Genomic DNA, 24140 nt, shown 5'->3' with positions numbered 1-24140 from the left:
AATCTCCTTATACTACACACACTCACACACCAGTCCCTGTTTTGCGGCTGCATGCACTACCATACACACAGACATCCACACTTCCTGTATGCTTAAGGTACTCTTGATACAGATAATGAGAAGTTCCACCTCCCCCCATTACTTAATAATAAAAGAGACCACCCTAGCTGGTTTGGCTCAGTGGATAGAGCATTGGCCTGTGGACTGAAGGGTCCTGGGTTTGATTCTGGTCAAGGGCACATGCTCTGTTGTGGGCTTGATCCCCAGTAGGGGGCGTGCAGGAGGCAGCGGATCAATGATTCTCACTCATCACTGATGTTTCTCTCTCCCCCCCTCTCCCTTCCTCTCTGAAATGAATAAAAATATATTTTAAAAATAAATAAAAATTTATTTAAAAAAATTAAAAAGAGACCTATTTGCAACATTTCTCAAATCCTCAAAATATTGCTCCCTCCTTTCCCTTGCTCCCAATAGAAGACCAGCAGGTAATAGGATTCAGTGTTATCTCCATAGTGACTGACTCCCAGTACTATTTATAGCAGAGCCACAGCCCCTCCCCTGCCTGGTGACCTCACAGTGCTAGCAGCTGCTACTCCGGAATCGGCCAGGGCCCATACAATTCACTCTCCTTGAATTTGGAGACACCTCTTCCACTGACGGCACCTGCTAATGATTATGTTATCTTCTTTTGTTTGCACTTTGTCCTAATTCTGGAGTTTGACAGAGCTATCTCCTTTCCACACAACCACAACCAAGTTTCCAAGCATGCCCTACACTCATATCTGGGCATCACTGCCACCCAGAGAGTCCTCTGGTTCTCTCCTCTGCTATGGAGCCATAAGCATACTGCAGAAGGTGGGGCGCTGTTACACAGCTTAAGTGAGCTCCTCCCAACCAGAATGAGAAGGGGAGAGAAACAAATGAAATGGGAGATGTGTAAAAGCATAATTCGTTCTAGAAGAATTATGTGGATAATGCCTAGGGTGAGAGCCAAAGTACAGTAAGTCTTCACTTAATGCCATCAGGTTCTGCAACTTTAAGCGAAACAGTATATAACGAAACCAATTTTGCCATAGGCTAATTGACATAAACAAGAGTTAAGTTCCTATGGCACCTCATCAACGTTATAATTAAACAATGTAGAACAAAACGACATTATTGGAGGACCTGCTGTGTCTTAAAATAAAACAGAATTTATAGGACCAGATCCCAAGGCTAGGCCTTGAAATCTATATTTACATTAAAAACGAGGAACCCTTTCCTGCCCAAATCTCAAAGATCACACCTGAAGCATCTTCTACTAAAATATTAGGCATCTAGCCTTAGTGGGATCCCAGCCCCTCGCCATCGAGAAGCACTTGCTAAAAAGCAAGTCATTAGCATACTCTGCAGTGCTCATCTCCCTCCAGAGCCACAAGGACTCTTGTGACTATTCTAGTTACTAGCAATAGGATAAGACTCCTAGCTCATCAACAGCCACTGCTTTTGGTTATTCAGACTGCAGAGATCACAAAGGCTTTTCTTCCCATTCTCACCCCTCCTCACACACCCTCTACCACCACCTACAACTCACACTCTGTCTTCATATCCACCCAAGCTCAGACTCTGCCTCCTGCCTCAACCATATTTACTAACAGGGAGCCCCTGGTTCCTAGGTCCTATATTCCAAAGGCATCCAGCTCAAAATGCATACCTATCTGCTGAAGGCCTACATCACCATCCACTCCATCCAGACGCAGATTTGGAACCCACAGACCTTTCTTTAGGTTATTGATGTCTTTCCAGCAAATGGCCTCGTTAACCAACGCTTTGGATTCGTCCCTCTTCGGGGGCAAAATATCATAGTAAAACCACAGGAACCGGAGAGCGATATGACATCTTTGCTGACGTGAGCACAAGAGGCTCTCTCACCTCCTCCTCTCCTCCCCAGGAAGTGACCTTGCAAGCACATCAACACAGACTGGTCCAGCATTGGGGAGAACAGAGCAATGAGGCCGGCGATAGGCAGGGTTGGGGAGGAGGAGAGAGCAGAGAAAGGAGGAAGAATTTAGGATGCACGAGCATGGGGAGGGAAGCAGTTGCAGAAAAGATTAAACGGTGTCTCCATTCTCTAATAAGCCAATTTTGAAAACACCAAATAAAAAAAAAAGGTCAAGAACCGAATGTGGTTCTTCAAACCCTAACAAAAAAATAAGGCGCACAGCACACGCACGCGCTCACACACACGCACACACACATACACACACACACACACGCACATATACACACACGCACGCACGCGCGCCAGGTGCCCATCCCGGGTCGGCCTCGGGCTGGACAGCTCTGTCCGCCCCCTCACCTGCTGGACAGCTCTCCCCCGCCTCCGCCCGGAACCGGTGCCACCCGCCAGTCCGGAAAGAATCGAGCCCAGCAGCAGCAAGCTGCGCCCAGGCCAGCAGCCCGCACCCCCTCGGCGGCTCGACGCGCCCCCACGTCAAGCCCGGCCCTTTCCGTGCGGACCCCTTACTCGCTCTTGAGACCCCACGCGCCCTGACGTTCCTTTCAGGGCCGCCCGAGACCCCTTCCCCGAGACCCCTGCTGCTCTCAGAGCTGGTTTCCCCCTAGGAGCCCGGTCCCAAATACCCTTCCTGGGCCTCCAGTGGCGCCGACCTCCTACCTCCCGAGCTTCGGGGGACGGGCCGGCCTGGACGTCCCCCGGCCGCAGAATGTCAGTCGCTCCCCGGCGCCAGTTCCGCGTGAGGGAGGGGAGGCTGAGGGGGGCGGGGGCCCTACCATTCACCCCCGCGGGGGGACAGGGCGGCACCTAGCCGAGCGCACAAGGGCGGAGCCGACCTCGGGAAAAGGCGGCTACGCACACACCTATGCCAGTGGGAGTGGAAACGTGATGGGGAGCGCAGGGCCAGCCTAGCGCCGCTGGCTGCCAAGGGGAGGACCCACAGAAATACCTTTTTGTGTAAATTGCGCAGAGATTTTAATTCCGCATGGTAACAGAGCGCATTCCGATGAAATGTGGATTAATCGGGAAGCTACTTGTCGAGATAAGCTGCTCCTGATACTTTCTGACCGTCCCCTCGCCCCGCCCTCACCTTTCTCTCCCCGCACTCGGCTTGGAAGTGCCGAGCCGCCTAGGCTGGAAAGCCGGCAGCGCGGCGGCGGAGCCTACCACTTCAGGGGTGGCGGGGGGAACTGCGGCCGGAAGGCGCCGTGCCACCTACACCGGTGAGCGCCAAGGGAAGGGGGCGTGAGCAGTGCCGCGATGCCCTCTGGGAAATGGAGTCCAGTCCTGAGAGGCGCAACCCCAGGCTGGGCAGCCTCCCCCTGGCCTCGGGGGACTTTTCTTCCTGTCCCATCAGGTGGGAGCCGAGAGGAGGGATTGATGTGCCCGCGCCCACAAGAACACAGGTGCCTAGCTGAGGCGCTAGTTCTGAAAATTCAACACCCCCTCCCCTAACAGAAGGACAACGTGATCCCCTCCCCCCTCCCATCATGACAGGGGAAGTGGTATCAGCACTTCATTTACCCTCAGGGCGCAACGGGGCTAGTGAAAGGAGGCTGGCACTTGTGACTTGTCTCCCTCTAGTTCTGGAGGCGTTCCTAAAAGACGCAGGCTTCCCTCCTCTGTGGCCGCTCCTCCACCCCAATCCAGAAATTGTTTCTCTCATTCTGTATTCATTTTTGTCTTCTTGTACAAACAGTACCAGACCGGCTATCAGGGAGGCAGCCCCGAGGCATTTATGGTCAAGCCGCAGAGTGACAGTGGAGAATTTCTCTAGGGGCCCTGTGGGGAAAACAGGAAGTGGTGGAGGCAGGATAGGCAGGGCCTGGAGAACCTTGTGCAAAGGGGCCCCCAGGTTCATCCATTTGATCAGGTCAGTACAGTGTTCAAATGGGGCACAGCTTTGGCAGGACCCTCAGTGCCCAGCAGTCACAAAACTCCCCACCCTTTGACTTTCCTTTAATGCCACGAGAGGCTTGCTTTTGCACAGCGCCCAGGAATGTTTGCCCTTCTCAGTCTGTTCCACCTCTAGGAGGCCGCCAGCGGGGCCTCAGCCAGCCGAGGACAGTCATTCGTGCACATCCCAGATCTCAGAGAGCAGTGGGGGAAGCTTTTTGTCCTGCAGGCGCAACGCAAACACTTGCTCTGAGTGGACGCTGCTCAGTGTCCGAAGGCTCACCAGCTTCATTAGCATCCGTGGGAACATTAGCCGGTCCTGGGGAAGGAGAAGGACAAGTTCAGACTTTGTCTCTCCCCAGGGAAGAGGGCAAGGGTAGGGGAATTGTGGGAGAGGTATAATCAGAGAGGGATTCTTGAAGGGAGAGTAGGTGTGTCAGGGAATGAGCCTGTGTTGAGGAGAAAGGCCACCTAGGGGAGACTCACATGGGGGTGGTGGATGGAGACATAGGCATGCAGGGCCTCCACATATGTGTGTTGCAGCCTCTCTACCTGGAGCTGATCTTGCACGTTGGGCCGGTCTACATTCACAAACAGAGTTGAGGAGCAAGTCTGGCCAGGGTCAGTTCCATACCCCAAATCACAACCAAAAATAGGAACATGTCCCACCCAGCCTCTCCCATCCCAAAGTAACAGCAAGGGCCTCCACCCCTACAATGCCTGCCCTATGGGGCCTGCAGCCCTCCTTAGGGCTTGCTCATTTTCAAATCTCTTGCTCATTTTCCCTCTCGCCCTTCCTCCACACCTGCAGAAAAGATGCTGATGGCAATGAGCAAAGCAAACTCGGCATCATTGAGCTGCAGCTCATTCATGGCTCTGGAAAACTCGAAGATGGGGTTGATGAACTCCACTTGCAGTCCTGGGGAAGAAGGAGGGAGGCTGAGTGTGCGGCATGAGTGGCAGGAACTTCCTTCTCTCCTCCAACTCCGCGACTTAGAGAACTTCTAGGAACTCAATAAGAAGTATCCAGGGGTCGCTCTGTAACCTTGGGCAAGTTTATTAACCTCTCCAAGTCTCATCTGTGAGATGGGAATCATATCTGAATTTATAAGACTATTGTGATGGTTAAATGATAAAGCATGCACAGCACTTAGCACTGTGCCTGGAACACAGGATGTGTGAATTAAATGATAATAATTCTGTTATTCTCATTAAAATTATTGAGGGCCCCATTACTAGATATAGAAGCAACTCATTTTTGTTTATAAAGAAACCTCACTGGCAATTGACCTTACTTATTTGAATACTAGAGATACATTTCATGTTTCATATCTCGGGGGAACTTAGCAATGTGGTTGAGGGTATAGACTGAGGTGCCTGGGTTTGAGTCCTGGCTCTACCATTTACTAGGCTGAGCCTTGGTTTTCCCATCTGTAAAAAATGGAGATAACCTACCATAACGGGTCCTTAGACTAACGTGTGGCACATATGGTAACCACTATATAAAGTGTTTGTCAAATAAATAATAAATTTATAAATATAGAACCAATCTTCTTGATGAGGAGACAGGTTCAACATACCCTGACCTAAAGTCATGACATCTAAAAAACACTTCTCCCATACACACTGTCAAAGTCTCCCCACCCCACACCCTCCGCTAGGCTTTCTCAGATTTCTTTTAGCAACCATCTGCTAACTTTTCCATTCGAGGTTTCTTGATTAGTCACTTCCTGTATTTTCACCCTGATGTTTATCAAGTGTGTGTTGATACATTTAGTGGACAAGCCCCATTTTATAAAGTATTTGTTGCTGAGGTATTGAGTGAGCCTTGAATTGTGCTAAACAGTCTGTTTGTACAGAGAGGACAGGTAGGTTTTAGAGTTGGGTAATGCACCCTGAAAGGGTCTGTCTGCTACTGCTCGCTGAATGAATGCCGCCAGTGGCTTCAGTCCACATCAACAGTCATGTAGAGAGGGACGGAGACCGCACAGAAAAGAGCCCCTGTTCCCTCTCCCTGAGACCTCACTGACAAAATGACAAACAAAAGGCAAAGATGATATCAAAACTGCTTATATAAATGGATCTATAAATAGGTACAGATCCAGATGACATAAGCCTGAAAGTGCTGAAGAAACACACACATAAGAACTGGAAAGGGTTTGGAAAGGAGGATGCTATGAAGGAGAAGGCCATGGTTAAGAAGGACTGGGATAAGAATCACTTGGGGAAAGGCGGTTTGCTAGAGAAAGGGGGTAGGGCAGGGTTTTAAAGATGGAAAAAGTCATGAAATTTCCCAGACATTCTGGCAGCACACAGAAGGCAAAAGGTGCTAACACAGCCCTGCCATGCCCTACAGTTAAGAGAGGCCTTCCTAGGAGTGTCACTGGGTAGCCTGGGTTGGGATAAGAGGCACATGAGCGGAGTCACCAGAGAGCATCAGCCATATTTTACAGACTCACTCACTCCATTGTTAGACTCCTAGGTCTCCTATTGAGCCGCAGCTCCAGTCCCTCCAAAACACTCTTAGCCTTTCATCCTTTCCTAACTCTGCTCCCATAACACAAACATTACCAGCAATTGAGTATGAGGAAACCAACACGGCTTAGCCTGCAAGCAAGTATCAGGTAGAGAGCAGCAATGGGAACAAATTCTTAGAGAAAACATTTCAAGTACAGGATGGGGACAGAAGCATTCACTCTGATCTTAAAGCTGCATCATCTGGACATGTTTGTTATGTATCAGCTCCAGTTCCATGGCTCTTCAGAAAGAACAAGTGAAGAAGAGTAGGGGGAAGTAGGTCCAGGTGGTCCTTAAAGAGCACATCTGAGAAAGACTTGCTTATTATTGACTACTAAATGGCTCGGTATGGTTGTTTTCAAGCTTTTTCCCTAGTTATAAAATCTTTTCTTGAAGCACATTATGTAGAAGCATGATGTATAATGCAGATTTAAATGGAGCTTCTTGTTTGGCTCCATTTAAAGTAAGAATGAAAGACATTCCTGTGCCTTCTTGTTTCTTCTCTAAAGTGACACTTCTATGGAACCCCTCCCTCAGGTTCCTTGGAACACAGTTCGAGAAACACTGGCCTAAGGCAACAGAGGACAGGCATCCCATTTGAGACAGTTGAAAGAGGCCTATAAGCATTCCAACTTTCTGTCTTGGAAAAATAGGTGAAGCCTTCCCTTTACAGACACCCAAACCTTGGGCCTGTGACTCTGGAGTCACTAAGGGCTCCAGGACAAAAAATGTCTGTCCATCCAAACCAGTCCCTTTGGTCTCTCAGTTCTCACCTGCTTTAGCAAAGTCTTCCCGGTTATAACTGAAATCCTTGAGGAAGGTGATACTCTCACTCTCAGGGTTGTACCTCCGAGATGTCTCCAGAAGCATCACCTGCACACAAGTAGCAGACCTCAAACAGGGACGTGGTGGGCTGGTCCTGGCAATGGGGCGCCTTCAACTGAAGGTCCCTACTTCCCAGTGGAGGGTCTGGCTTCCCAGCTGGCTGTCTAGAGGCCCTTCCCACGGACAGTCCCGCTCGGGCTCTCCCTGCGCCCCTCAGCCCTGCCAGCCACCTCAATAGCGGAGGTCTTCAGCAGAGCGATCTGGTCCTCCCGGCTGAGCTGCAGGAAGCCGGGCAGCTGTTTGGCAAAATCAACGATCTCCTGCACAGAGACGATGGCCAGCTCAGTGAAGTGGGCAAAGCGCTGTTGACGGGCCTCCCAGCTCTGGGGATCTGGTGCCATGGGCCAAGGCTACCCAGCAGGGCAAGGAGGGGAAAAACAAACCGCTCTGAGTCAGACATCTAGAAGCCAGCTGGCGCTCTGGGTACAGCCACCTCTCCCCAGGTCCCTCAGGTACCGTGACGCGAAGCTGGTCAGAAAAGGAGCGCCTGTTACACTGTTGTTGGGCAGCCACTAGCTTCTCAATCATACCCAGTTGCTCTGGGCTGAGTTGGGGCAGGACTTGGGGAGGTGAGGATGCTCTTGGGGGCACGGATGTGGCCTGAGCCTGTTCCTCCTCTTGCCGCTTCAGTTTCTTCAGTCGGATCTGTTCTTCTGACAGGACACCTAAGGACCGGCCAGACGAGAGGAGGGAAGAGGAGGGGGAGATGAGAAGCAAGGAAGGGCCAGAGGGGGAGTTTAAGGCTCCAGAAAAGCAGAGATCACAGGGTATAGGCAAGGAAGAAAGTTTAATCCATATTTAGGGACCATATAGGAAGGCCCTGTAGGCTCAGCTACCTGTCTGCCCTCACACCCTGGCACCCACATGCCCCCTCTTTCCCATCAGCCCCTTCCCCATTGCTGTCCCCAGGTACTCACACTCCTCCCGCATGCCAGCCTGGCGGCATTTGCGAAGGCGACACTCCTGGCACTTGCGACGCATATAGGTGTCCATGGGGCAGTGGCCCCCGCTGTGGCAGATGTAGCGTGCCCCTTTGATGACACTGCGGCGGAAGAATCCCTTGCAGCCCTCACAGCTCAGCACGTTGTAGTGGAAGCCAGAGGCCTTGTCCCCACACACACTGCACAGCTCATTCCCCAGCATTTTGGGGGCTGGCCCCTTTTTCCGCTTTTGTGGACGGAGCTCTGGATACAGGGAAGTGCCTTAATGTTCTTCTCCAAGAAACAAGCTTGGTGCCCAGCTGGCCACTGCCCTGAGCACTCAGTGACCTTCATGCCCTTTTTAACACGCAGTCTAGTCTCTCTATTATAAGAAAGTACCTCTCATGTGCCAAGTGCTATTTATTATGTCCCAGGTACTGTCTCAGCCCTTTATATACATTGATCCTGACGACAACCAAAAGAGATAGCTACTATTATCATTTCCATTTGATGAATAAGGAAACTGAGGCTCAGAAAGACCTAAGGTAGAGACAAAACTCACAGATCACTCAGGTCTAGTTGACACTAAAGCTTTGGTACTTAAACATGATTTTATGTGGTAAAGAGCCCCAAGATGCCCCTTCCAGATCCAGGGAGCCCCTACATCCTCCAAATCCAGCAGTACCTCACCTGTAGACTCTGGAGGGGCCTCCACTCCTGGGAGCAGGGCTGTGGGATCGGCCACCTCCAGCCCTGCCCCCGAAGTGCCCCCCGCTGATTGGGGCATGCTGGCTTCCTCCCTGAGGATGCAGTTGCTGCCTCTCAGCGCCTGGCTGTTTGCATCTTGTGCATCTGGTTCCCACAGCTCCGCTGCAGAGTCTGAGCCAGGAAAGAGGAACAAGGGGAGGATGAGGGGGGAAGTCTCCGGTCCTCCCCCTCCACTTCCACTGCATCCTGGCTGGGAAACTGCAAACTTATCTCCACCCATAGAGGGCAGCAAAACATCAGCTCAGGCTTCAGACCCTGGGGTTTGTGTGGGCTCCAGGGCTAGTCTTGCAATTCCCTGCACCTCAATACTTCATATGAGGATGTTAACCTTTGTCCCCTTGGGGGCTGGCGTGCATCTAGTTCAGAGATCAGACAGAACTCTTAATTAAAAGTCAAACTGGATAAGCACTGTACATGCCCCCTCCCCAGCAGCAAGTCCAGACAGAAGGATCGGCAGGTGCCTGCCTGCAAGGGCCAGGCACCGGAACCCGGATAAAGGTAGTCTGGGCAGAAGGAGGCAAGGATGGCTCTAGACTGCTCTCTGGGGAAAAGGCAGAAGGCAGGTAGTGAAGAGACCCTGACTGAGGGGAGAGGGCTGGAGTAAAGAAGCTTACCAGGAGAAACATTAGGCACAGGGGCCTCCAGCCACAAGGACATCTCTTTCTCTTTCTGGAGCCCTGGACATTACCAAGGGACTGTCCTGCAGGAACAACTCAGGTTATACTCTTCCAGAACTGGGCTCCTTCTTTATCAGTACAGCATATTAGCTAACATTTACTTAATATACATCAGCCTGTGCTAAGGCTTTACATGCCTTGCTCACGTGTCCCTCTTCAGCCCATTTTACAGAAGAGAAAACTGAGTTTCAAAGAGATTAAGAAATTGCCTTTGGCCACACAGTTAGGCAGCAAAGACTCCACCTCTGATCTCTCTGACTCCAAAATCTGAGCTCTCAGCCACAGTGTCACTCTTTCTCCCCAGTGCCCACCTCCTGGCCATCAGGGAATATTTGGGCACATCTGCTCTGGTTCTATTAAAGCCCCTTCCCCCTCACTCCAGCACTGGGGACAGCCCAAGTTGGGCAGGACCAGGACATGGGATGGAGGCTCCACCCAGTGAAACATGCTGCTTGTTAAATAACCTCACTCCTGCCACTTCCCAGGATCCCAGCACAAACCTGTTGCCTCCAAGAGTTGCTCCAATTCACATTCAGGACCTCCTCCCTCACAGCCCCTCAGGAGTTATTCTGGGACTAAATGGAATCCTGTCCAAGCTCCCATCACTATTACCATCCTTCACTTTTCCCCAAAGAGACCCCTTTCTAACATCCATAGGACCCCCACTCACCCCCACGCACCAAACACACACAGGGCCCCAGGCAAGTGCTGAGGGGCCGACCCACCGAATGCCTGGGCCGGCAGACTTCCTGGCTGGGGCAGTCTCTGGAGCCCCCTTGCTGAGAGAGGAGGACGGTGCAGGCTCTGTCCAGAGGCCTCCGCGGTGGCTGAGAAGCCGTAGCTGAACTAGACAGGGGCCCGGAGCCCCAGGGAAGTAATATGGGGAAAAGCTGAGGGGCGGGAGGGACTGCCAAGGGGTCGGGCCACTGCTCCTTCTAGCCAGGCAGAGCCGGAGTCAGAGCTGGCGCCAACCAACTGACCGACTGGAGCCTTGGCCTCCTCACCCCCGCCCACCGGGCAGCCAGCTTCCCCACCACGCTGACTCCTCCCCAGCTAGCCACCCCCTCAGCCCAGCGCCATCCTGCTCTCCTACCCCCAACCACAACAGTCGCACTTCCCGGCGGATCAGCCCAGTTCTCCCCTTCCTCTGCTCACCCAGCTGCTCTTACAGGACTGCTTCCCAGGCACCCCCACCCCAATCCCGGCCGCCTCCAGAGCTGGTGTCCCCTCCCCTCCATAGACATTTCGTGGAGCAAAGGTCCCAGCACAGCCTGGAATTGCAACACGCAGCCCCAGCCTGCTTTCCCAGCCTCCCTCCTCCTCCCCTGCCTCTGGGAAGGGGCCAAGAAACTCTCCCCACCGGCCCAGCCTCAGCCAAGCTGGTGGAACTCCGGGGTGGAGAGAGCAGGTGCTGAGCCTTCCTGGAGGTCTCTGAATGGGGTGCCCTGTGAGGGCTACCAGCAGGGGAGAGGCCAGGAGAGAGAGAGGAGCAATGGCCAGTGCCAGGGTGGGGGTAGAGAGATGGCAGGTGACCCAGGTGCTAGCCCAGTTTAGATCTGGGAAGGTATGCGAGTTCCCTCATCTGGGGAACAGTTCCATATGAAATGATGACAGGCTCTGCCCAGCAGCTATTGAGCCTTCCTGCCCTGTTGCCTGGAATATGAGATCCATCCCTGAAGGTAGACACCATGTTTAATTGATTGTATCTCCCTTGTAGCCCATGGATCAGAGCCTGGCATAGTTTAGGCAACAGAGTAGGTACTGCACTCCTGTTCATTAAATGAATAAGCAAGCAAGAAAAAATATATGATCCACCTTCTATTTTATACTTGTTAGCTCTAGTCAATTTCATTTCAGCATATTTAGTTTTGGGGCCCTAGGCTCAGATTTCGGGCTTAAATTCTGGCCTTGCCTCTTATTAGCTGTGTGATCTTGATTAAGCAAGTTACTTAATATCTCTGAACCTCAATTTCCCTATCTTTAAAATTGGGATAATAATAATGCTTTTTGCCACCTAAGGTTGTCATGAGAATTAATATGTCATAGCACAATGTGTAGCCCATAGTAAGTGTTCAAGAGATGTTATCACTAAATTTCCAATCCTTTCAGCTATGGGACTTCCCAACACCTTGCATCTGTACATTGTTAACCTTCCAGTGCTTGTTTCCATACACAACCCCTCACTATCTCTTTTGGTCCTCAGAGCAGCCCCAGGAAGGAGGGTAAATAACACAAGTTCCATTTTACAAAGAATACTAAGCTCATGGTAGAGGCTTCTCGAAGACCACATACAGTGGCCAAGCTGAGATCAAAATCCAGATGTCCTCACTCCAGTCTCTGTACTCTTTCTTTCTCCTGCCTCAGAGTCCAGGACAGTCTTATCTTGCCGTCCAGGTCTGCTGGATCAGTGAAATGTGGAGATGGAAGAAGCTGGGAGGGAGGGAGAGGACTGCAGTAGAAGAGGCAGAGAGCTCTGGGGATGCTTCAGTCCAGATGTGGCAGGGGAAGAGCTGAGGTTACTGCTGGCTGATCACCCCCTGCCCCACTCCCAGCTTCCTGCTCACAGGCTCTTCCTGTTTTGCTGTGAACTCCAGTTCCCATGGGCTCCCCATTAAAGCATAGGACAGGGGGCCAGGGCAGGCAGCCAGAGGGACAGAAGCAAATGAACAGGGCACCAGGAGAGAGGACAGTGAATAGGGAAAGAGTGGATGGGGGCAGGGGGGAGAGCAGGCTTGGAGAAGGACAGGGAAAGCAGAAATAGAACAGGAGCTTGGTGAAAGATGGGAGGAAGCACACAGGGTGGGGCAGGGGGAATAGGTGGGGGGTGGGGAGCACAAGCTTGAGATGACGCAGGCTGGGTGGTGTTGCAAAATCTGCCCATGTGCTTGTTTTCACATCTCAGAAAAGCCCCTCTGACACCCACATCTCAAAGTTCTGCCTCCAGCTTTTGCTCTTGTTCCTTTTCATCACAAGGTCATCCCCTCGCAAGGCCTCCACCCTGGTCTGGGCATCTCTGAGTCATGAGCACAAGGCTCTCCATTCCTCTGGTGTGTGTTCCCTCCCTGATTTTCACAAGGCTCCAGCTGTCCTGGGAAAGTAGAAACCAGGACTCAAGCTCCTGGGAAACTGGAACTGTTCTGCCCCAGCACCCACATCATCCACCCAGCTCCTTTCTCTCCTTTCCCCATAGCCAGCAGCTCCAGCACAGGAGCATAATCAGAGATGTCACTGAAACGCCTGCTTGCAAGGAACTCGGAATGGAACACTGCTCTGAGGCCTGAAGACTTATCTTCTCTCATCCACTCCTAATCCTCAACTCCTTAGACTCCCCAGAGCCCAGGACCACACACAAGCCCCATCTGGAGCCTTCTGGCCCAGGCTAGAGCCAGTTGCTGACCATGCAGTTCAGGGAGCCATCTCCTCCATGCCATGTCAGCCTCAGCCTTATCTCAAGTAGAGGAGGGAACATCACCAGTGCTATACAAAGAGCTACCCCTTCAGGTTACAGGGGCTCCGGAGCCCCCACCTAGAGGGGGTTGGGGAGAAAAATGAGAGAAGACCAAAACCTGTAGTCAATACCTCCAAAGGGTTTCCAGAGACCAACCACTGGACTTCTCCCGCAGGCCAGGGCAAGTAGTCAGGTGATCAGCAGCTGGAATCACATGTCTCACCAGCCCACAGATGTCAGGTACAAAACCTCCCAGTCCCATGGGGCCTTTCCTATCTTTCCTTAGCTCCTAGAGGAGGCACCATGCCTAGGAACACCTTCAGTGATCTTCCAAGTCCCATTTCTGACTCCCAGGACCTCCAAAGTCTTCTCATTGGAGCAAGGGGAACCTTGAAGCAAAAATAGGAGCATTCACCAGTCCTATGTACTACCAAATAACTCCCTGAAAGCACTCAAACTCCAATAAGGCAGGCCACCAGGTAGGGTTTAGAGAAACAGACTAAGGCAACTGCTTCTTGCTTTCTCCTTCCCCAATCTGAGAAAGTGAAAAGTGTGGGAGCATCTTGCAGGTTCCTCAAATGACTTCTACCCAACCTCCCAATCACAAGATTGAACCCAAGAATTCCTGCTTCCCAGACCAATGAGTTCAGAGATGATATAGAAGACAGAAGAAGTCACATAGACCCCACTATATGTATTATTTATCCTCATATATAGCCTAGGAGATAGTTACTAGCAAGGGGGTAAATATCAAATTTGGGTAGAAGTATGGCTGATTCAAAGATCAAATTCAAACACAAAAAACTTCCTCACTCCATTACACACACTACCTCCCCAGATGGGAAAAGTGGTTAACTCACCTGGATTTAGGTTCACTTCTGCCAACACAGGGTAGAGCAGTGATTTCCAAACCTGGCCTCACTTTCAGAGATTCTGACTTATTGGTTTGGGGTGGCCTATGTACCTACCCATCTACATTGTGCGTGTGTGTGTGTGTGTCTGTGTGTGTGTGTGCACGTGCGCATCTATAATTAGGAACCAAGGTATGGGGACCACAGAATCACCTGGTACAAAATATGCAGAAGCTAGGGGTCCAGAAACCAGGGCTCAGCTATTGGCTCTACCATGTACTTGAGGGGTGACCCTCACTCTTCCTGGATTTCTCACTATAAAAACCGGAATATCTGCTCCATCACTCCCTCCTAACATGGGATACTTGCAGGCACAAAGGATATAGACATACTTGAGCAAGTGGGATGAAAAGCAAAAGATGAATTTGAGGGATTTTCATCCTACTTGACAACATTTACGTTATGAAATAAAAATGGTTTGGCTATTTTGCAAGGAAAGTAGAGGCATAGTAAAAGAAAATACTCAAAAACTCTCACTAATACCCAGTACCTTAGCAGTTAGCCATGCCCATTCAACCCCATCAATATGAAAAGGTTTTATTAGAAATCTCTTTATTGAAGGTATTTGGGACCACTGAATACAGTTTAGCAATGTAGTTTGAATAGCCCGTAAGAAACATCCCATTATAAAGACTGTGGATCTGAAAACTTGAGTTTTAATTCATTCTCCTAAAATGTGTGACCGTGGCCAATCACTTCCTCTCTAGGTTTGTTTTCTCATCTGTAGAGAACTAGATTGAATCAGGAATTCAAAGATGCAGATTTATGAAGCTTCTCGGCGGTCTTTGCGATCCACTTGGGATTGTTTTCAAAATCCCCCTTGTGTTTGTGTGTGTGGACATTTTTTTGATGAGGGGACTAAAATCTCATCTGATTCATAATGGACCTTATGACTAAATAACAACTACTTGGCTACCAGGACTTCAGCTCTCATATTCTATTCACTACTCCACAACTCTAGAAGCAAAATTTAGATCCTGAGGTATATATACTAGTAAATCATTTAATCTGGAGTCCTAGGGCAAGATCATGACCCTGCTTTCTCACATATAGTGCTGATCAGGTTTTATTTTTGTGATGCTCTGAAGTATTTTGCTTCTAGTGAGCAGTTTAGATCAAAGCTTCCCAAGGGCCTATGATCTGACCTCCTAGAGCTGTGAATCACTCCCACCTCAGAATCACAAAGCCTTGAGACCAAATTGGCTGCACTGGGACCCTAATGGCCAATGTCAAGAGGGCCTCTGATTCTGCCCAAACCCCACCTACTCCCACTTGTTAAGTTCCTTCCCCCTCCCCCCTATACATCTTCCCACAGGTCTGAAATTCCTCCTTTAGGGATTCACTGCTTTGGTTTTGCCAAGCCTGCACACTGTGCAACCCAACTCCTTCGGGAAGAGGCATGACCTTCTGATTCTAATGAACTAAAACTAGGAATGGTGGGAGGACAGGGAAACGACTGGAAGGTGAAGTGAGAAGGCTCCCGAGCTTTGCTCAGGGCATGAGCAGTAGGATAGACTGGGACCAACTTCAAGGGCATAGGAGTTCAAAGGGCTGTTTACACGCTGTGCCCTACACCTCAAACAAGAGCTCTTCCGGGGAACAGAACCGGACCAAGGCTCAAATTCCACCCGAAGGCAGTGGTGTGGAGGGGGCGCCCTATACTATCCCCTCGTCCCAATTCCGCATCCGCTGCGGCTCTGCGGTCAGGCCCGGAGGCCCCCGGCCCCGGGGGGCACTCGCTCTCCCCGCCACTGGCCCGGCTTCTCCGCCGGCCGAGGCAAACCCGAGCTCAGGGCTCTCTTTACCAAGACAAGGTCTTCAGGCCCTTTCTGCCGCGCGAGGTCGCACTACATGCCCATGCTCCTCTGCCCCGGCCCGGTCGCGAGTCTCCTCCAAGCATTCCCTCCCAAGCCCTCCTTTAGCAAGATGGTGGCGAGTGCACTTCCGGCGAGTGTCCTCCAGGGCGCGTCCGGGCGGCTGCTGCAGGTGCCGCCCAACGGGTTCCACCCTCTTTGCTGCATAGATGATAACGGTGATGGCGGGCGGACTGTGTGGCTGGAGCCGGGCGGCTCTTCTCCAGCTCCTTCTTGGCGTGAACCTGATGGTGATGCCCCCCATCCAGGCCCGGACTCTGCGCTTCGTTACCTTGGTAATGAGAGACAGGGTCGCCCAAGGGTCGCCAGAGCTCGAAGGGCACGGGCTCGCTGGTGGAGGAGGGGCGGGGTTTGTGCTGGGGGTGCGGGACTGGAGGAGGAGCTGGATTAGGAGACTACTGGCCTGCGGTTTTGGGGGCTCAGGGTTGGGGGCCGGGTTCGGAGGTGATGTGGAGCCGCAGGGGATGGGGGTGGATGAGCTGCAAGGAGTTCTATATCAGGGGATAGGTCGGGTGAATCTGCCCTGAGAAGGATGTAAATGGTTAAGAGACCCACCCCCTACAGAAATCTTGGGTGATCTTTCCAGTCCTCCCACCATCTGCCTTGCTTTTATTTCCTTTTCCTTTCCCATCTGTACCTTTGGCTTTGCCTATGATCTCTGTGGTCATTGCTTAGCCATGTTAGACTCTCTGGAACCTGGAAGAAGTTACTGACTTTTGAATTGGGGTCTTTTGCAATGGGTAGAGTTAAGGCTTCCCAGAGGGATTGAGGCTTCCCTCTCCAACATGGGGCAGAGGTGGGATCTGTGTCCCCATCAAGGAGACCCTCCTGACCCCTAGGCAAACCATTTTCTTTTGTCAGCTGTACCGACATGGAGACCGGACACCAGTGAAGACATTTCCCAAGGACCCCTATCAGGAAGATGAATGGCCCCAAGGGTTTGGTCAGCTCACCAAGGTGGGTCAGAAGGCAGCCCTTCCTCAGTATGAGCTGTACAACGAGTGACCTCTAGAGCAGGCTACAGAACTCGGGGCCCAACAAACTGCCATGTCCATTGTGGGTGCTGACATTGACTAGATTTCTTGCCAAAGACAATGCCACACACAACTGGCTACTTAATAAATGACTTCTGGGATCCCATTAACACACTCCTACTTCCAGCCAGGGGTAAACTGAAAAGCGAAAGTGCCTAAGCCCTGTGGGATTTGTGAGCCATCCCTAATCCTTGGGTTTGCCCATAGGAGGGGATGCTACAGCACTGGGAGCTGGGCCAGGCCCTGCGACAGCGCTACCGTGGCTTTCTCAACACTTCTTACCACCCACAAGAGGTAAGGCTGGGAGCTCAAGATGCAAGGAGAATGAGATCGGCTGTCCTCACCCTCTGTCCTCAGGGAGCCTAAGGGTGAGGCTGGGCATTGGCCTCCCTCCATGCATTTTTGGTTACAACTGCAGGACAAGACACCCAAGGGCTGTCTAGAACAAAAGGCTGAGTTGCCCCTTGGGTGGGAAGAGGCAAAATTTATCAAGCATCCAAGTTCAGACTGAAGGAAGGGTCTGGCAGAGTAGTGTCTGGCTTTGTGAAATAACCCAGGTTTTCCATTCAAGACACATATTGAGTACCTACAATGGGCTAGCATTTTGCACATAATGGTATACTACCCACATATGATCTCTGTCTTTGTGGAACAAAGATTGGCAAGTTTTTTGGCTCCTTGAGCCCCCCCTTTCCCCGCCCCCCAAGGATGGGGATAGCTGTTCCTTTGGTTACCACTCTCAGCCACAGCTGTCTCGAGTCCCTAGATGTTATTGTTCCCTTGAGGGCCAGCTCTGTCTTGATCTTGCCTATCCCCACAGCTTTCTCCTTTTCCCACAAGCAATTATCTGTTCCTTGTCTTATTTCCTCTCCCTGGCCTCCAAGCCAGTTTATAAAAGGGAGTGTGAATGGAGATAGTTTCCGCCCTCAAGGATCCTGGCCTATAGGGAGACAGGATAAAACTAGACAGACAGACAGACAGACAGACCAGAGAGCCTTACTGACTAAGCACTTCCAACTGGGAGGAGCATTTGAACTAGAGCCATTCCCATAGGAGCCATTCTCAGAGTAGTGATAGCTAGCCCCCAGCTGAGTGTTTGAACCTTTGCTGGGAAGAAGAATGGGGAAGGCCAGAGAGGGTGCAAGGGCCAGATGCATGGTGGGATTACAATTTGTTCAGTAACCATCAAGAACAGGTTCTCCCCTTAGGACCCCACTGAGGAGCCAAAGCTCCTCACCCCACCCCCACAAGAAGAGACTCATGTTGTCATCTCTGCAGGTTTATGTGCGAAGCACTGACTTTGACCGTACTCTCATGAGTGCTGAGGCCAACCTGGCTGGACTTTTCCCTCCCAGTGGGATGCAGCGTTTCAATCCAAACATCTCTTGGCAGCCTATTCCCGTCCACACTGTGCCCATTGCCGAGGACAGGGTAAGACTGGCCAGCCCTTCACTGAAGGCCGTGAGAGGGGCAGTTCTGGCCATGGGCTTGCTGACCACTGATTCCCTCTCTGCCTCTGCTTCTCCCTTTTGGTCTGCAGCTGCTGAAGTTCCCATTGGGCCCATGTCCCCGTTACGAGCAGCTGCAGAACGAGACCCGGCAGACACCAGAGTATCAGAATGAGAGTATTCAGAATGCAGTGAGTGGGGCTGAGGTGGCGGTCATCACACTGTCCTTTATCCCAGGGCAGGATTGATCCTCTGATCCATTTTTCATAGCAATTTCTGGATATGGTGGCCAACGAGACAGGGCTTACGGACTTGACACTGGAGACCACCTGGAATGTCTATGACACACTCTTCTGTGAGGTGAGCCTGCCTAAGCTCCCCAGTGTGACCCTTTCCTCTTATACTCAGCAGGCTCAGGTGACCAGAACAGGGAGAGCACAATGCCTGGCTACCAGTCCCACTGGGGAGGTCCAGGCCAGCCGCCTGCTTCTTGTGAAACAAGGGAACTTCCCTCAAGGGTGAAAAAGAACCCCCAAGTGGGAAATAGCTTATTAATTGTCAGCAGTTCCTGCCCTTCTCCACCCAGAGCGCTGGTGGTATCTGACTCCATTCTGCTGAGTCACGCTTTTTGTGCCTGAGCCTCCTTCCCCGGGCCCTGCAGCCTCAACACTGTCCGCCGTGTCTCCCGGTTCCAGTCCCTCTGCCTCAGCTCTCCTCTCCTCTCCCTCCCCTCTCTCACACACACACAGGCACCTTCTCACTGGGGAAGAGAGATGCCCCGGGAGAGGCTCTGGCCTAGGCCAGGGAGCTAACCTGCCCGCTGCCATACGCAGAAAACACATGGGCTGGTCCTGCCGCCCTGGGCCTCACCCCAAACCATGCAGCGTCTGAGCCGGCTAAAGGACTTCAGCTTCCGCTTCCTCTTCGGGATCTACGAGCAGGCAGAGAAGGCCCGGCTTCAGGGGGGTGAGTGACAAGAGCAGCATGTCACTCCCTTCCTCAGGACCCTACAGCATTCAAAACCTGCTAATGGGGGCTTCTCACCCACTTCTCCACCTGAAATGTCCTCTGCTCTTTCAAAACCCCTCGGATCCCCCTCGTCATCCCGTGAGTCACCAAAGTCTCCTTAATTCACCAAATGCTTAGCACATTTGCACTGGACGAATGACCACAATCAGGCCCACATGCTTCTTTTCTGCCATTCATATTCTTACCTTTCACTCATGTCAGAAGACCCTTCCCACTTAAAGGAATTCCCACCTCCAGAGAACCACTGGGGCCCCTTCGAAAAGAGGCTGAGAGGAATGCCAAGGAGCACCCCAGGGAGAGCTGTCGTCAAGCCTTTCTGACATCTCAGGGTTTTCAAAGCCTGCATATGGCAGAGTTCCCCCTGCCTGGAGCCACCGCCTTGTGTGTCCTGAAGCAGCCTTAAGTTTACATTTGTTCTGACTTGGAGGACTTCTTCAAACATGGGCAGGGCCTCGTAGCTCATGTTTATCTTGCTTCCCTCTGTAAATCTGAAAGTTGTCAGAGAGCAGGGCGTTCCTCTGTGGTTCCCAAGCACCTAAAGAGTTCTCTGTATCAGTGATCAGACCCAAGACTAGCAGAGGGTGACAGGACCACAGATGGAGCTGAGCAGAAGATAGTGATGGCTGTAGCCACTGACACTGGGGATTTTTCTCCTTCAGGAGTCCTGCTGGCTCAGATACGGAAGAACCTGACACTGATGGCCACCTCCTCCTCCCACCTCCCTAAGCTGCTGGTTTACTCCGCGGTGAGCTCCCTTAGTCCCCAGCATGCTAACGTCAGACACGGAGCTGGATTTCTTCTCTATTCAGAGCTGGGGAGGGGGGTGCAGGGGAGCATGCTAATCGGGAGCCCTTCTTCCTTACAGCATGATACCACCCTGGTTGCTCTGCAAATGGCATTGTTTGTCTACAATGGTGAACAAGCCCCCTACGCCTCCTGCCATATATTTGAACTGTACCAGGAAGATAATGGGTGAGTGGAGCTACTAGTCTGCCCTCTGGAAGGGCACTCGCATGGTGGCTATGGGCACCCTCAGGGCTCCGTAACAGGCCTGGTGGGCAGCTTCCACCTGTCTCCCATCATCCCTCAGGAACTTCTCAGTGGAGATGTACTTTCGGAATGAGAGTGACAAGGCCCCCTGGCCACTGAGCCTGCCTGGCTGTCCTCACCGCTGCCCACTGCAGGACTTCCTGCATCTCACAGAGCCTGTTGTGCCCAAGGACTGGCAGCAGGAGTGCCAGCTGGCAACTGGTCCTGCAGACACAGGTGAGCTGCTGCCTGCCTCTGTGCTAGGCATGTCCCAGAACAACTTGCAGTTCATATCCACAAGTCTCGAGAGAGCGCTCACACTTCCAGCCATCTTATTGCATTTCCCTAGACAGTTTACTACCCACCGTGAGACCGTCTCACCTTTTCCCTAACACGCTCAGGGGATGCCCTCACTTCGTATAGCACTGAGAAAATAAAAGCAATCAGGAGAGAATCGTCCCATTTTCCCACCACCACGTCTTCCGGCTACTCGCTGTTGCAAGCTGCTACTTAAGGCCCTGCCTCTCCAATTATACTCTGGGCTCGTCTGTTCTCCACAAGGACCTCTGATGTCTCAATGTTTCCCTCTCTGCTGGATCAGTCCCATCTCAAAAGCCTAATAAAAACCTCTCAGACCCCCATCTTTCTCTGTTAGAGCGCAATCCTTCAGAGTTGCCTAGATTCGGCTTTCGCTTCCTCACTGTCCATTCTCTCAGGTGCACACTGGACAGTCTGGTGTCTCCTTTCACTCCATTAACTTTTGTTAAAGATCCAGTGACCTCTGACCAAAGCCAGTGACCAGTTCTTAGTCAGCTTCTCTCGCCTCTCGGCAGCATTATAGAACTGGTCACGCCTTCCTTAAACACTTCCTTGGCTTCTCTGCTTTTTCTCCTAACTTATAGGCCCCTTCCTTACTGGCTTCTTCCCACTAAACAGTGCATGGTTCAGGGCTCGTCTTGGCCCTTTTCTCATCTCTGCCCCCTCCCAAGGTGATCTCATCCAACCCATGGTTGTATGCACCAATGCTAAGTTCTGTCTTTTTGTGATTCGCAAATTCATAACCTCTTCTCTGAGCTAGACTGACATATCCAGCCAGCTGCAGCCTTGAGGTCTCATGGATGTGGCATTTCAAAGTCAATATCTGAAACCAAATGCTCTTCCCCCCGAAATTTGTTCTCCCTCCAGGCTTCCCCATCTAAGTAAATGCCATACCAGTTACCTAGTCACACAGTATAATCCTAGGATTTATCTTAAATATTATTTCTTAGACCCCACAACCAATCCACTAGGAGATTCTAGCATGCCAACCTTTAAAATACATGTTCTTACTTTTAATAGTATTAACTGACTATCTGATTTCTCTTTGTTCATTGCATTTACTTCTAAAATGGAATACCAGCCTGTGAGGTCCACGTGGATTTGGCTCTGGCTCTCTGTAGGAGACGGTCAGCAATTCTCCACCCAGTCAGACCTAGCACTCTTGTGTCTGTAGAGCTGTCTTTTGGATCTGAAGCTTTTCACATGTGGGGGAAGGCAGCATGACTCCATGGCTAGAAATCTGGGTAGTATAACTTTGTGGCTAAGAGCACAGATGTTGTCAGACCTTGTTTTGACTCCTGCCTGCCTTTTTGTCATCAGACTTTTGGCAGATTGTTTAACCTCTTTCAGAACTTTCATTTTATCAATTATAATAAAAAGTCTACCTTGAAAAAACACACACAAAAACATGCTCTTGCTCCCTAGTCCAATCTACCATCATCTCTTGCCTGAACTACTGATGAGCTTCTTAATGTTCTGAGTCTCTTCTTGTCCCTACCAGTCTCTCAGTGCAGCAGAGTTAATTTCTTAAAAAAGTAAGTTAGGCCCTAGCTGGTTTGGCTCAGTGGATAGAGTGTCAGACTGTGGACTGAAGGGTCCTGAGTTCGATTCCTGTCAAGGGCATATGCCCAGGTTGTGGGCTTGATCCCAGTAGGGGGTGTGCAGGAGGCAGCTAGTCAATGATTTTCTCTCATCATTGATATTTCTATCTCTCCCTCTCCCTTCCTCTCTGAAATCAATAAAAATATATTATAAAAAAAGAGTAAGTTAGGCCATAGCTGGTTTGGCTCAGTGGACAGAGCACTGGCCCTCAGACTAAAAGGTCCTGGGTTCAATTCCAGTCAAGGGCACTTTTGTCTCTCTCACATTGCTGTTTCTCTCTTTTCCACTTTCTCTAAAAAAACAATGGAAAAATATCCTTGGGTGAGGATTAATAACAACAAAAAAGTCAGTCAGTTCACATTACTACCCTTCTCAGATTCTTCCAGTGGGTTCCCATCACATTTGGAATAAAATCCAAGTTCTCTACCACTTGGCCTGGCCCTCCACTCTCATCTCCTACCTGCCCATCACTAACTCTGCTCTATGATACCTTCTTGATGACCCTAGAACATGCCAAGCTAGTTGCACATCAGGGCCTTTTGTGCTTGCTTACTGTCTACTCTCCGCCCTCAGCACAGGACCGTCTCCTCTCAGATCTCGTATGTCTCACTGGCTCCAGGTCTCTGTTCTGATTATCCTCGGTGTTCCTGACTGACCTCTCCAACCTTTCCCCCTTACCTTGCTTTGCTTTATGGCATTTGTCACCCACTGTGGATATCCCCATTGTAAGAACAGCTCCTGGCATATGGTAGGCCATCAAATATTTGTTGAATGAACACTGACATGTCTTTTCTCTCCCTACCCCCGTGCCCAGAGGTGATCGTGGCCTTGGCTGTATGTGGCTCCATCCTTTTTCTTCTCATAGTGCTGCTCCTCACCGTCCTCTTCCGGATGCAGGCCCAGCCTCCAGGCTACCGCCACGTTGCAGACGTGGAGGATCATGCCTGACAACCACTCAGCCCCCTTCCCTCTGCCTCTTAGGGGAGGTGGGCTTGGCCCTCACTCCTGACTGTTGCTGCTCCCTAGCCCTTGGGCAGGAGGCCCTGGGTTGGGCCTTCCTCTGATTACCCCAACCTAGACGAACAAGTGGGACTCGGCTTGGCCCATGGCACCTGCCACTCAATATTCACGTGCCCGATGTTTCCCAAGTGCTGTGTTGGATGTTGGCTCTCTCCAAATAGGATCTGCCTCCTCCATGCTCCCTAAGGACATGATATGCAGACAAGGTTTAAAGTTTCACTCAGGACCCGGGATAAAAAACTGAAGTTGGTGCTTCATCTGCCTTGCCCTCCCGGTCAAGTCCTGCTCTCTCTTCCAGCCCGGAGTCTTTGGCAAATGGCTCAGAAGACACAGTCTTGCCTGTCAGTGCTTGTTTTACTGGGAAAAACTGTATAACATTGGGGACACGAACACTGGCCACCAAGGAACCAAATCACCCAACAGCCAGCCAGTCAAGTTTCCCTTCTCCAGCTGAAGCTACCATTAGTCAGACATACTGCCTCAGGTATCCTGCGTACGCCTGTAGCTTGAGTAGGTCCCAAGGGTGTTTGTACTTGGGAGGGAGTCGAGGGAGGTGGGAGGAGAGTGAGTGGTGGTACAGTCATGAAACTACTACCCCCTCTCCTGGGCTCGGGCCTCCAGGGATGTGAGGTAAATGCAGGTTGTAAGCTGGACAGCTCTTGACTATGGCCCACAATAGGGCTGAGGTAGCTTGAGGAAAAGGAAAATTTTGGACTCTTAATGCTGTTTCTGTGCCTGTTTTTCGTTTTGGAGACCCAGGAGTGCTTT

The 24140-nt window shown here is 51.2% G+C and overlaps 3 protein-coding genes across 17 annotated transcripts in view; 1 reads left to right on the top strand and 2 right to left on the bottom strand.

The window, feature by feature from the left end:
- Nucleotides 1-3085, bottom strand: part of MADD (MAP kinase activating death domain) — a 37767-nt gene extending 34682 nt beyond the window's left edge. For 6 of the 13 annotated variants that reach the window (XM_079787694.1, XM_079787700.1, XM_079787695.1 and 3 more), the window contains exon 1: nucleotides 2946-3085. The gene's annotated coding sequence lies outside the window, so the exon portion shown is untranslated. Of the gene's footprint in view, nucleotides 1-2656; nucleotides 2905-2945 lie in introns of those variants that run through there. The other 7 variants (XM_079787705.1, XM_079787706.1, XM_079787698.1 and 4 more) reach the window with 2 other exon arrangements.
- A 424-nt stretch (nucleotides 3086-3509) lies between these two features.
- Nucleotides 3510-15896, bottom strand: NR1H3 (nuclear receptor subfamily 1 group H member 3). 3 transcript variants are annotated; one of them, XM_079787711.1, is made up of 10 exons: nucleotides 15824-15896; nucleotides 9597-9682; nucleotides 8905-9093; nucleotides 8212-8478; nucleotides 7751-7959; nucleotides 7465-7644; nucleotides 7183-7282; nucleotides 4698-4811; nucleotides 4379-4473; nucleotides 3510-4211 (listed from the first exon to the last, which is right to left on the bottom strand). In XM_079787711.1, exons 2-10 carry the CDS (start codon nucleotides 9637-9639, stop codon nucleotides 4065-4067), a joined length of 1344 nt encoding a protein of 447 aa, XP_079643837.1. In that variant the 5' UTR covers nucleotides 9640-9682; nucleotides 15824-15896; the 3' UTR covers nucleotides 3510-4064. The 3 variants fall into 3 exon arrangements, with proteins under 3 accessions (XP_079643837.1, XP_079643835.1, XP_079643836.1); XM_079787709.1 differs by lacking the exon at nucleotides 15824-15896 and adding an exon at nucleotides 10385-10793; XM_079787710.1 differs by lacking the exon at nucleotides 15824-15896 and adding an exon at nucleotides 10160-10273.
- Nucleotides 15897-16005: 109 nt separating this feature from the next.
- ACP2 (acid phosphatase 2, lysosomal) lies at nucleotides 16006-23310 on the top strand. The gene is made up of 11 exons (XM_079787712.1): nucleotides 16006-16167; nucleotides 16754-16849; nucleotides 17134-17220; nucleotides 18205-18357; nucleotides 18467-18565; nucleotides 18645-18734; nucleotides 19208-19340; nucleotides 20063-20148; nucleotides 20269-20375; nucleotides 20494-20669; nucleotides 23167-23310. The coding sequence occupies exons 1-11, from the start codon at nucleotides 16042-16044 to the stop codon at nucleotides 23298-23300; spliced, it is 1287 nt and encodes a 428-aa protein (XP_079643838.1). The 5' UTR covers nucleotides 16006-16041; the 3' UTR covers nucleotides 23301-23310.
- The last annotated feature ends 830 nt before the right edge of the window (nucleotides 23311-24140 follow it).

This window comes from Cnephaeus nilssonii, assembly GCF_951640355.1.
Source record: "Cnephaeus nilssonii genome assembly, chromosome: 13".
Classification (NCBI taxonomy): Eukaryota; Metazoa; Chordata; class Mammalia; order Chiroptera; family Vespertilionidae; genus Cnephaeus; species Cnephaeus nilssonii.
Note: the sequence above shows the minus strand (reverse complement) of the source record. Positions and strands in the feature narration are given on the sequence as shown.

Excerpts from the sequence above, each read along its gene's own strand:
- NR1H3 (XM_079787711.1), bottom strand. The coding sequence starts at position 9,639 with ATGTCCTTGTGGCTGGAGGCCCCTGTGCCTAATGTTTCTCCTG. Across the intron at positions 8,479-8,904 it reads GGCCCCTCCAGAGTCTACAG|AGCTCCGTCCACAAAAGCGG; the intron begins GTGAGGTACTGC and ends CCCTGTATCCAG. Across the intron at positions 4,812-7,182 it reads GGAAGACTTTGCTAAAGCAG|GACTGCAAGTGGAGTTCATC; the intron begins GTGAGAACTGAG and ends CTTCTTCCCCAG.
- ACP2 (XM_079787712.1), top strand. The coding sequence starts at position 16,042 with ATGATAACGGTGATGGCGGGCGGACTGTGTGGCTGGAGCCGGGCGGCT. Across the intron at positions 18,358-18,466 it reads TGCCCATTGCCGAGGACAGG|CTGCTGAAGTTCCCATTGGG; the intron begins GTAAGACTGGCC and ends TTTGGTCTGCAG. Across the intron at positions 18,566-18,644 it reads ATGAGAGTATTCAGAATGCA|CAATTTCTGGATATGGTGGC; the intron begins GTGAGTGGGGCT and ends CATTTTTCATAG.